Below are 13,569 nucleotides of genomic sequence, written 5' to 3'. Positions count from 1 at the left end.
TTTGCAAATTAAAAAAAAAAAGAAGACATATATATACATGCAGGAAATAAAATAGAAAATTAATGATTTATCTTGAGTTTTCTCAATAAAACATTTCTTTTTATTAAATTTCACAAAACCTTTCAACGGAGATTCACCTTAAAAAAAAGGTTATAATAATTAATTTATTATTTTTCTAAGACATGTTATTGAATTAATGGAAATTATTGTCATTTTAGTTTAAATTGCAAAATTTTAAAAAAGTATTTTAATATAAATACAGGAAATACTATTAAAAATACTAATGAATTATTAAACTTGAGTTTTAAATTTTTATTTTATAGTGATTTCTCTTTAAATTGACAATGAATGAAACTGTAGTTTAAGTTGCAAAAACAACATGTATATTTTTAAATGTAATTTTTAAGTAATATTAAACTTGAGCCTTCTTAATAAAACTGAAAAAACTGTACATTTTGGCAAAAGTTTTCTATAGAAATTCCTTTAAATTGAACTCAGGAATAGAGTAAATCAATGTTCTTTTTATTGATTTAATGTCAATTAATGAAGTTTTAATGTCGTCATCGACTCATTCAACCTCCTGCATTATTTATTTATATATTGTATTCATTCGAGTTTGAAAAAACACCAACGGAAGTTGATAAAAGAGACGCTGCACTTCAATAACCTTTATTTAGTTTCCAGACGTTTCCACTGAAGTCTGGAGGAGCATTAGTTTATTTACAGTCCAACAAGTTCTGTACACATCTCTGATCAATATAAACAAGAGTTTAAGACCTACAGCCGTTACAAAGTATCTCAAGCGGAAACACAAACCATGACAAACCGGAGAAGAAGACACGGAGGAGGACGAGCGACACGATCTTCGCTCCAAATATATCTATATATCGGCGAGATCGGCGGCGGTCGACGTTCCCGACGGATCGGAAAACGAACGTGACAGGAAGGAAAAAACTTTTTTTTACACTTGGATTCTTGTGCGAGGTTAGGACGACAATATTCCATCGGAACCTTCGCACAACGCGCCGCTCTCGACGTCCACGGGTTGGGGCTTAAACAAAGGGGGCGGGGCCTAAACCAAAGGGGGCGGAGTCTAAACACCGGACGGTTAGGGAAAAAATATCTGGACTGTCAAAACACAGTCGACACAGACGCACAACCGCGTCTGCTGTTAAGTGTTGAACACAAAATCATCGTGCACTTTGTTGGCAATAGTGTGTGTGTGTGAGGTGTGTGTGTGTGTGTGTGAGGTGTGTGTACTATCAGGCCCAAACTACTGTTGTGTGTTTGAATCCGATCGTTAGTGGTTAAAATCCCGCCGCTCTAGACAACATCAACACAGACACACAAACTGGGCATTACTATGACAACCAGCCTGAACTAGAAGCACGGTGACCATGTGTGTGTGTGTGTGTGTGTGTGTGTGTGTGTGAGTGTGTGTGTGTGCACAAAGAAAACAAGAAAAGCGGCTCATGCATTTATCCTCCTCTGAATTCATGACAACAAATCGACCGACACAAAAATAATCAGCAATTTTTTTTTTGTGTGTGTGTTTGTGTGTTCGGCTCCCGAATATGTTTGTGTGTCGCTAACAAAGAGTTGTGTTAGGATTGTGGGTCGAGGGGGCAGCTGATGAGGTCTCCAGAAGGCGAGAGTGACGAGCGGGTCTGAAGGTTTTCGGCGGTTCTACAGAATCACGCAGCAGTTGCTCTCGCCGGTCTTCTCTCTGTTCCGCTGACCTGCGACACACACAGACACACACAAGGGTCAACACACGGACACACACAAGGGTCAACACACAGACACACAACTGTCACAGCAGACCTCAGTAGCAGATGGAACTGTTGTGTTACTGTTTTAAACTGTTATTGATGTAAGAACTAGAGGTGGAAGAAAATATAGAGAAACTCAAATATCGCGATATAATTTTTTGTTATAATTAAAACCTCCGGCCGCTAGATGGTAGCAGTCATTATGACTGAGGACGAGAGGATACAGTGACTCCAGCAGCTTTTAAAGACATATTTTGGTTTGAAAACAAATGATAGCAGTTACGACGTCGTCAAGAGTCATGTGGTCTTCAGAGTTTCATGAAGTCTTTAAAACATTGTATTTAGAATGAAAATTTAAAAAATACTTAACCCCAAATACTTCCTCTTTTTCTTTTAATCCCGGGTTCAACCAATTAAGTTAAAATTACATTTATAAAATATATTTAATAACGCATATGCTAGTTAGCATAGACTAGCGAGCTAGCGCAGTTTTAACCTTCATTTTCTTCACATGAAACTTCTCTGCTTGTATTTAAACCATTTTTCCTAAAAAAAAAAAGAATTTAATCTTCTCACTGGAGGCTGTTGTAAGCTTATAGAACAAAAGGAAATATCAATAAAACAACATTTAATTAAATGTATTTGATTTGATTTAATGAATGAATTATTTAACTTTTTAATAGAACGTTTCTTATTGTATTTTATTTTGGATTACCGTATATTTTTATTATTATACTGTATTTTATTAACCTCAATTAACATAATTTAAATGTATTTAATCGATTTTTATTCTATATTGTATATATATATATATATATATATATATATATATATATATATATATATATATATATATAGTATATTAAATACACCTGTGACGTTTTTCAAACTCGGAATAAATGTGTTTATTTCTGACGTATAGAAAACATGGACTTCACTCTGTTTTACTGTGATTTAGTTTCCAGGCAACAGTAAACTTTGTCTGGACTCCAGGTGGAAACTTCAAGCCTCGCTTCCTCTCACGCAAACATCAGCGACACGTTGTTAATTCATAAATCTGTCTCTTCAAATGAACACATTGATTCACTTCTCGATTATCGTGTAAACAAAGCTTCTAACAGTCGTGTACCTGGTTACACCAAAGAAGATTTATGATCTTTGATATATTGCAGTTGCGCTGTACAACCGCTAGAGGGTTCATCTCTAATAAAGTCATTCTTATCATTTCCACGCAGGGGAGTCACTTAATGTAGCCGATTATCTGTAGCAGTAGAAGTTCCTTAGACAGGTGTGTGGATATACAAGTAATGGTTACCTTGGGAGTTTGGCTCCGGCAGAGTCTCTCTGGCCACTAAGTGCATCACCGTGGTCTTCCCCAGTGGCAGCTTCAGAGCTGAGAGAAGACAAAAGTGTTAGGACCTCACAGAACTGTCGGTGTCACACATGACCACCAGGAGGCGGTGTTTTCGTACGGCTGAGGCTTTTCGGAAGTTAGATGGAAAAAAACCTTAACAAATGCACATGAATGTGGCGCCAAAGCATTTCAGTGACACCGTTCTGACACTGGAGGGCGCCAGAAACGATGTCTCCAAACGTACGTATTGTTGCTTTTAAATTGTTGGACTTTTTTTTTTTAAATTCTTCTAGAAATAGAACCTGTTTTTAAAAACGTAAATTTTCACAAAGATGTGTTTCCATCGTGACGGACGTGTGTTGTTTTTGAGTTCTGCTTGTACATCCAAAAACGTTGTTACACCAAATCTTATTTCGGCCTGTTTGCTAAAGTTTGTGTCAGAGGGTGTGAAAAATATAAACACATGTATTTCTTACGATACTGTTAGGATATTGAACAGCACACTGTATGGATTCTTTTTTTGTTTTCGGGGGATTTCAAATCATTAAATATATATATATATATACAGTATATGGATTATTATTTAATAAAGTGTGTATAAATAAAAATATGAATTTTTATTTACAATTAACAGGCAAATATTCACAGCAATTTCTCATTTTTGTGTTGCAATTAAACTTCTGGTCGCTAGATGGCAGCAGTCATTACGTCCTCCTGGACAATACTACACATATATAATTGTAACTACACTATCACAACACCAGATTCAAGTACTGGACAATACTACACATATATATTGTTACTACACTTTCACAACACCAGAGTCAAGTACTGGACAATACTACACATATATCCTTGTTACTACACTATCACAACACCAGAGTCAAGTACTGGACAATACTACACATATATACGTGTTACTACACTATCACAACACCAGAGTCAAGTACTGGACAATACTACACATATATCCTTGTTACTACACTATCACAACACCAGAGTCAAGTACTCTACACTACTACACATATATACTTGTTACTACACTATCACAACACCAGAGTCAAGTACTGGACAATACTACACATATATACTTGTTACTACACTATCACAACACCAGAGTCAAGTACTGGACAATACTACACATATATACTTGTTACTACACTATCACTATATATTGTAACGTTGACCCTGTACTGTGATATGTATCGTATCATATTCTTGACAATACACACTCCTTTAACTTGTTACATTCACAAAGATCCAACGAGATCCCGGCGATGACTGAGGACGAGAGGATACATTCGACTCCAGCAGAATTTAGAATGACCCTGTATCGTGATACGTATCGAATCAACAGACCCCGGACTCGCCCCCACATTTCGAGTCCATCGTGTTCTCGTTATTTGAAGGATTTCCAGGCGCTTAAAATTTCAAACATTTCCATAATTAAAGAGGAAAATCTTGGCAGTAAATGACTTTCATCCTAATTACTTGCTCCAGTAAGTTTCAAACGGTCGCCACGGCAACCGGAGGGATCCGCGTTATCCAAGTATCCGGCGCATGGTCATAATGTTACGTCCGCCTCACCACGCGAGAGCGACATCAGAACCGGTCACATCCTGTCGGCGTCAGAGGTGGGATCGCTGCCAGAAATAGCAGTTTTTTCTGGGGAAACGACTGTTTTTTTTTTCAACGAGTCAGATACGACAAAATGATCCGATAGCAACGAGAGCTCCGGTCGTCAACGAAGTCTCAGAGAGTCTCCGAACCCCGGAGGAGGCTCTGAACGAAGGCATCCTCTCTTAGTGCCCCTTTCCTGACCACTCTCTTCTCCTCCATTTCCTCTCCCTCGCTCCATCAAAGCCGGCTTGTCCGGAGCACTGAGGTTCCTCTGTTCCTGAGGCTCCAGGGGGAGAAAAACAGCAGAACAGCAAAGAAGTTTCCAGCGACACACTGCAGTGATTCTGTCTCTCAGCGAGTCTCTGCTCACCTCCTAGTGTTACGTTGCCGTGTAGAAAGCGTCCCTGGTAGATCAGCCGCAGGATGTTGGGACTGCTGACCTGCTCTTCCTCCCAGTCTGGAACACAACCAAGAACATCCCGATTAAACAAAACAAACATAGTTTAGTTGAGGATAACACAACGAAAACATTAAACATTTTATAGAGAAATTCTGGTTTCACTCTGGTTTTTCCTACTCCTATATGGTTATGCATGTTTTAGTGTTTATTTTAGTTAGTCTGATGTTGTTTTGACTGTGTAAGTAGTACTCTTAGTAGTTGTGTTTTAAACTTGTTAGCATGGATCTGTAATGTGGTTGTAGTTATGCTAGTTTTAGTTTTTATTCTAGTTAGTTTGATGTTGTTTTGACAGTCTATGTAGTACTCTTAGTAGTTGTGTTTTATAATTATTAGCATGACATCTGTAATGTGGTTGTAGTTATGACAGTTTTAGTGTTTATTTTAGTTATTCCGATGTTGTTTTGACAGTCTATGTAGTACTCTTAGTAGTTGTATTTTATAATTATTAGCATGGAATATATAATGTAGTTGTAGTTATGACAGTTCTAGTGTTTATTTTAGTTAGTTTGATGTTGTTTTGACAGTGTATGTAGTACTCTTAGTAGTTTTATTTTATAATAATTAGCATGTTATCTGTAATGTGGTTGTCGTTATGACAGTTTTAGTGTTTATTTTAGCTAGTTTGATGTTGTTTTGACAGTGTATGTAGTACTCTTAGTAGTTTTATTTTATAATAATTAGCATGTTATCTGTAATGTGGTTGTAGTTATGGCAGTTTTAGTGTTTATTTTAGGTAGTTTGATGTTGTTTTGGCATTTTATGTAGTCCTCTTAGTTGTTGTGTTTTATAATTATTAGCATGACATCTGTAATGTGGTTGTAGTTATGACAGCTTTAGTGTTTATTTTAGGTAGTTTGATGTTGTTTTGACAGTATATGTAGTACTCTTAGTAGTTGTGTTTTATAATTATTAGCATGGGTATGTAATGTGGTTGTAGTTATGACAGTTTTAGTGTTTATTTTAGTTAGTTTGATGTTGTTTTGACAGTATATGTAGTACTCTTAGTAGTTGTGTTTTAAACTTGTTAGCATGGATCTGTAATGTGGTTGTAGTTATGACAGTTTTAGTGTTTATTTTAGTTATTCCGATGATGTTTTGACAGTCTATGTAGTACTCTTAGTAGTTGTATTTTATAATTATTAGCATGGAATATATAATGTAGTTGTAGTTATGCCAGTTCTAGTGTTTATTTTAGTTAGTTTGATGTTGTTTTGGCATTTTATGTAGTCCTCTTAGTTGTTGTGTTTTATAATTATTAGCATGACATCTGTAATGTGGTTGTAGTTATGACAGTTTTAGTGTTTATTTTAGGTAGTTTGATGTTGTTTTGACAGTATATGTAGTACTCTTAGTAGTTGTGTTTTAAACTTGTTAGCATGGATCTGTAATGTGGTTGTAGTAATGACAGTTTTATTGTTTATTTTAGTTGGTTTGATGTTGTTTTGACTCTTGCCAATAAACCCTGCGGGACTCTGGGTAAATAAGACATGTTACTGATGATTGATGTATGGAAGCGGTAGTTCACGGACTAATCTCTTAAAGCAGCTCAAAGCTTCACCGTCAGACTCACAGAGTAACAAGGAATAATTGTCGAGCATTAACAGATCCTTCAGTGAGTAGCGCCCCCTGGTGACCGTGTACTTCCATGTGTTTGTCGTTCTCACTGAAGTTAACGAGGAATGTTTGTGGGAGTGAAGTGATGACGTGTGAGGAGCAGAGTCTGAGTCGAGAAAACAAACGGCAGCAGGATCTGCCGTCCAGATGTCGAGCTGCTGCTCACCGTCAGCGAGGAGTCGATCCAATAACAATAATAACAACCTTCACCTCCGCGATCAAACGCTTCTGTGAGCTCGTGCCGATCGGACGGACATGTGATCGGCCGTGAGCGCCGTCACTAGTGATGCTAATGAGCTGTGAGGTCAGAGGATGATGGTCGTGAGTGTGAAGAACAGAACGTACTGTGAACCTTCATAGAGTCACTGAGAACATTCTCTCAAACAGAGGTTTAATTGAACAGAAGAACAGCAACACAAGTATTCTTCAAGTATTCTTCATTATATTGCACATTTAGTGGTATTTTATTTAACAAAATACTGTCAAATGTAAATACTCAGATGATTAGCATCTGTAAATTCTCATTGCGATCCCTTAATACTCACAGTCCTGGTATCTTCTAATACTCAAAGTTTCGATTAATACTCAAAGTATTGATATCTCTTAATATTTAAAGTATCAGTATCTGTTAATTATAAAGTATCGGTATCTGTTAATACTCAAAGTATCAGTATCTGTTACTTCTCAAAGTATCAGTATCTGTTAATACTCAAAGTATCAGTATCTGTTAATACTCAAAGTAGCTGTACCTGTTAATACTCAAAGTATCAGTATCTGTTAATACTCAAAGTAGCTGTACCTGTTAATACTCAAAGTATCAGTATCTGTTAATACGCAAAGTATCAGTATCTGTTAATACTCAAAGTATCAGTGTCTGTTAATACTCAAAGTAGCAGTATCTGTTAATACACAAAGTAGCTGTATCTGTAAATACTCAAAGTAGCTGTATCTGTTAATACACAAAGTATCAGTATCTGTTAATACTCAAAGTAGCTGTACCTGTTAATACTCAAAGTATCAGTATCTGTTAATACTCAAAGTATCAGTATCTGTTAATACTCAAAGTATCAGTATCTGTTAATACTCAAAGTAGCTGTATCTGTTAATACTCAAAGTAGCTGTATCTGATATAGTCAAAGTATCAGTATCTGTTAATACTCAAAGTAGCTGTATCTGTTAACACTCAAAGTAGCTGTATCTGATATAGTCAAAGTATCAGTATCTGTTAATACTCAACGTAGCTGTACCTGTTAATACTCAAAGTATCAGTATCTGTTAATACTCAAAGTAGCTGTACCTGTTAATACTCAAAGTAGCTGTACCTGTTAATACTCAAAGTAGCTGTATCTGTTAATACTCAAAGTATCAGTATCTGTTAATACTCAAAGTATCAGTATCTGTTAATACTCAAAGTAGCTGTATCCGTTAATACTCAAGTATCTGTTAATACTCAGAGTATCTGTACCATAAAAAACATAACGGTAAATCCCTGGTGAAGTTTGCCTGACTCTATCAAGTTCTCTAAACAGTATTGTGACATCTTTCATCAGCGTGTCGACTCACCCATCGGCCAGTTGTCGTAAACATGTTTGGCGATGTCGGCTGCAGAGTCGTTGGGTGAGAAGAGGAATTCTTTCGTCTTCCCGCTGACCAGGATTAGTCGCAGGTTTATCTGCAACAAAGAGAAAACATGAGCAAGAGTTGCATCACAGCAGAGAGTTTGTGCGTCGGTTGCTACAGTGATTGTGTTTATATTTTCATTTTTGAGCAATCTATGGTTGTTTCCGTGTTTGATGACGCATTTGTCCTGGTATTATATTTTGTATTTGTTGAAATTGTTATGTTTTGCTGTGACTCTTAGTAGCTGTGAATAGTAGTATTAATTATAGTGTTGTTAAGGTTGTTGTTTTGTGTCTCTTTTGGTCTGTAGGTATTTGTTGTAGTTTCCAAACATATTGTGTTTTTGTCATATTGTTCTGTTCATTTTTGTGCTACTTTTGTAGTTTTACTCGTTTAGCATGGATCTATAATGTGCTTGTAGCTATGCTAGTTTTAGTTATCAAGACAGTTGTTATGGTTAGCTATGTAGTAGTTGTGTTTCATACTTGTTAGCATGGATCTCTAATGTGGTTGTAGTTATGCATGTTTTAGTGTTTATTTTATTTAGTTTGATGTTGTTTTGACTGTCTATGTAGTATATTTAGTAGTTGTGTTTTATCATTGTTAACATGGATCTGTAATGTGGTTGTAGTTATGCCAGTTTTAGTGTTTATTTTAGTTTGTTTGATGTTGTTTTGACGGTCTATGTAGTAGCTTTAGTAGTTATGGTGTATAATTATAAGTATGGATCAGTAATGTGGTTGTAATTATGCCAGTTTTAGTGTTTATTTGTATTATTGTGGTGTTGTTTTGACTGACTATGTAGTACTCTTAGTAGTTGTGATTTATACTCGTTAGCATGGATCTCTAATGTGGTTGTAGCTATGCATGTTTTAGTGTTTATTTTGGTTAGTTTGATGTTGTTTTGATGGTCTATGTAGTAGGTTTATTAATTATGCTGTATAATTACAAGTATGGATATGTACTGTGGTTGTAATTATGCCAGTTTTAGTGTTTGTGTGTTATTGTGATGATGCTTTGACTGTCTTTGTAGTAGATTTAGTAGTTGTGTTTTATCATTGTTAACATGCATCTGTAATGTGGTTGTAGTTATACCCGTTTAAGTATTTATTTGTATTATTTTGATGTCGTTTTGACAGTCTATATAGTCCTTTTAGTAGTTGTGTTATATAATCGTTAGCATGGATCTGTAATGTGGTTGTAGTTTAAGTAATTTTAGTGCTTATTTTGTTGTTCTGATTGTGTTTTGTCACTTGATATTAACTTTAACATAAGGTCTAATTTGACAGTAGATGCAGCAGAACAGATTAATAATCCCAAACACCCGGACGACGCCGGATTAAATCAGAAAACAAACAACAGGAAGTGGAATTTTTGTGGTTACAAGTTGTGCGTTGTCGAGAGTAGACAACGGTTCCAGAAATATGGCAGTAAGTACAGTGTAAAAAAACCTCAAGATGAAATGTCAACTCAAAACACACACTATAACGAGTGAACGTCCAAGAACACAACAACGTCTCAAAGGTCAAAGTCGTATCTGAACTCGCTGACTCATCCAGTCCAACCTTCTATTCATCGCATGATCAGAAACACACAACGTCGTCCGGCAACACAACGCTTCACGTGCTCCGGCGCGTCACGTGTGCGACGCGGTTCCAAGTGTATTTGCATGTGCGCGGCATCTGTTCGCCGACCCTCGACCGCCGCCCGGCGACCCCACGCTTGAGTGACAGACACACTCGCCGTGATGTAACACGGCTCACACCAGTGGCTTCAAACACATAAGCATGTTATCGAATCAGCTTAAAGGTTTAGGCCTCGGAGGAGACGCGCACACACACACACACACACACACACACACATCTACACACAAAAGCACATAACACTGATTATCATATTTAAGTGAAGTCTTGACCACGAGGTTGAAGCTCAGGAGATAAATAGATAGATAGATTAAAAGAAGAACTGCCTCTTTATTACCATTTATTACCATTTATTAACATTTGGACACGAGTTTCGGGAAATCATCAGTCATTGACTAGTTAGAATGAACTATAAAGATACTAGTCATTGATACTAGCCAGAGATAAAACACAAGGTCAGTTTGATTGGCTTCTTTACTGATGTTTTTACTTCAATTATTGATTTTATTTTTAAAGTTTTTATGTTAATGTTTGACATCAACATCTATCATTTCAAAAGTTCAATTAAAACAGTTAAATGTGTCATTTTGATGTTGCTTTGACTGTCTATGTAGTAGTTATAGTAGTTTATGCTGTATTATTATAAGCATGCATCTGTAATGTGGTTGTAATTATGCCATGTTTTAGTGTGTATTTTAGATATTTTGACTTTGTTTTGACTGTGTATGTAGTACTCTTAGTAGTTGTGTTTTATAATTGTTAGTAAGGATCTGTAATGTGGTTGAAGTTATGCCAGTTTTAGTGTGTATTTTAGATATTTTGACTTTTTTTTACTGTGTATGTAATAGATTTAGTATTTGTGTTTTATAATTGCTAGTATGGATCTGTAATGTGGTTGTAATTATGCATGTTTAGTGTTCATTTTAGTTATTTTGATGTTGTTTTGACTGTGTATGTAGTAGTTTTAGTAGTTCATGCTGTATAACTATAAGCATGGATCTGTAATGTGGTTGTAATTATGCCAGTTTTAGTGTTTATTTGAGATATTTTGACTTTGTTTTGACTGTGTATGTAGTACTCTTAGTAGTTGTTTCTTAGTACTCCTAACTGTTTTATATTATGTTTTATCATAACAAGTTTATGTTCTATTTTCTTTTAGATAAAAATGTGTCTTTTTTTAAACCTTTAAAATGTAGTATTTATTAAAGTTTGAACTGTCAAAATCTGTCATTTGAAGGATCAATTAAAACTGAAAATCCTACTTAATATGGCAAATAATATATATATTTAAGAAAATATTTATATATATATAAAGCTCTGGTTAAACATATTGTAGTATAAGAATGTTTTTTTCACAAAACAACTCAGCTTTATTTGGAAATGAATACGTCTTGTCTGAAAATAACTATAAAATGTTTTCATGATGTTTATAAACATTAAGTTGGTGTTTTACTCCAGATATCTGCCGCTGAGTGATTCCCAAAATAGTTTCCACGACTTCAAAAACAACTTCACTCACATTACGAGAGGTTTAACCTCTTTGTACTTTCATAGTTAAACACCTGGTGGTTACCATAGAGTCACCATGGCGACCGCTAGTGGTCGGCTTAGCCTGATAACACCTCTGCAAGAACACACCTCCTCCTCCTCCTCCTCCTCCTCCCCCATCGCTGGTGTGTCACTTCGCATCGTCGTCCTGCAGCAACTCCATCCCTCGCTTCCCTCCTCCTCCTCCTCCTCCTCCTCCTCCTCCCTGCTCCGTCCATCATCTTCTCTGCAGGCTTCACAGGAATGCAACGAAGGTTTCAAACCTCCAACAGACTCGTGGTCTCACCTCTGATCACCTGTGATCCTCAACCTCCTCCTGCTCTGAACGCTTCTCCTCACTGACGCCTCAGAGCTTCAGGAGACAAACTCGATCACAAATGTGTCGCAATTACAAGCGTTTCCGTCGCACGAGTCCATGCACGCGATACACTAGAGTTCATTTAAGATAATAGTTGATTCGTTTCCATCGGTCATCCCTTTACTTTTTTAACTTTCATTCAACTTCAGCTAGTTTTTGTCCTGAAAAACAGAAGTGAAATATAAAAATGTTGCGTTTGTTTGTTTTTTTACTATTTTCATCATTAGAGACTTTTCTTTCTTTGAACTTTATGTCAGAACTTAATAACAGAAATAAAGCATAAACATTTGTGATGCGGTTCGTTCTTATTACCAAGATAAATACAAAACGTTGGATGGATGGATGGATGGATGGATGGATGGAGGGAGGGAGGGATGGATGGATGGATGGATGGATTGATGGAATATGGTTGGCTGGATGGATGATTGATGGATGTATAAATGGATAGATAGATGGATGGATGGATGGATGGATGGATGGATGGATGGATGGATGGATGGATGGATGGATGGATGGATGGATGGATGGATGGATGGATGGATGGATGGATGGATGGATGGATGGATGGATGGATGGATGGATGGATGGATGGATGGATGGATGGATGGATGGATTATGGTTGGCTGGATGGATCATTGATGGATGTATAAATGGATAGATAGATGGATGGATGGATGGATGGATGGATGGATGGATGGATGGATGGATGGATGGATGGATGGATGGATGGATGGATGGATGGATGGATGGATGGATGGATGGATGGATGGATGGATGGATGGATTGATGGATATACATTCATTCATTTATTCAAAAAAATTACGTTATCTAAAGATAATATAAGTGAAAAAACGAGCACAAACAAAAAAATAATAGTAGAACAATAAAGAAAGCAGTGAAAAAAGACAATATACAGTAAAATATATGTTTACGTTACATAAAGAGAATCTGTCTCGAGCTAAATCCACGTCGACACGTTAATGCAGCAGTAAATGCTAACGTTTACTTCTTCATAACGACTCGACTTCTGACTCTCAAGCAGGACTGTGTGACGTCTTCGTCGTCTTCTCTTCGGTCGTGACTCAAAGTTCACGGTCAGAGACGTCTGGAGGCTCTTTGACCTTCTTACTGAGCTCTATTTTTAAATACCGCTTCTAATTGTCTTCGCTTTCTGCCAGAGAAGGTATTTTTAGTTGCTCGTGGTTATTAAAATCATGGTCGATAGAACAAGTACTACTGACGGTAGAACAGTATCAATGGAACATTTTTACTTCCATTTTCAAAACCAACTTCATGAGATTAATTCTAAGAGAAATAAAATAACACATTGTACAAATCTCAAGTCATTTTTGTATTGGATCAATAATACGATTAAGGTACTTACTCACGTCAGTAGGGCTGGTTATCGATTGAAAAATCTTCAATACCGATACTTCACTTCGCTAACGGTTCAAGAACTATACTTTTTTTTTAAAGATACACAAACGGCTCCATAGGTCTCGGCTAGTTCGTTTTAAAATGAATCGTCTGACAATCTATCGTTATCCTAATTCTAACTCGTTAATTTCAAGTGAAAATCA

At 36.4% G+C, this 13,569-nt stretch overlaps 1 protein-coding gene across 1 annotated transcript in view; it reads right to left on the bottom strand.

The window, feature by feature from the left end:
- Window positions 1-653: 653 nt before the first annotated feature.
- Window positions 654-13,569, bottom strand: part of ubl3a (ubiquitin-like 3a) — a 46,258-nt gene continuing 33,342 nt past the window's right edge. The window contains exons 2-5 of the mRNA XM_087807252.1: window positions 8,384-8,492; window positions 5,117-5,203; window positions 3,088-3,165; window positions 654-1,739 (exon numbers count right to left, since the gene is read on the bottom strand). Coding sequence (XP_087663378.1) covers window positions 1,687-1,739; window positions 3,088-3,165; window positions 5,117-5,203; window positions 8,384-8,492 — 327 coding nt within the window. The 3' untranslated portion in view covers window positions 654-1,686. The remainder of the gene's footprint in view (window positions 1,740-3,087; window positions 3,166-5,116; window positions 5,204-8,383; window positions 8,493-13,569) is intronic.

The sequence above is a fragment of the Callionymus lyra genome, chromosome 14 (assembly GCF_982586985.1).
Source record: "Callionymus lyra chromosome 14, fCalLyr1.hap1.1, whole genome shotgun sequence".
In the NCBI taxonomy this organism is placed as follows: Eukaryota; Metazoa; Chordata; class Actinopteri; order Syngnathiformes; family Callionymidae; genus Callionymus; species Callionymus lyra.
The sequence above is the reverse complement of the archived record's forward strand: the minus strand, read 5'-3'. Positions and strand labels throughout refer to the sequence as shown.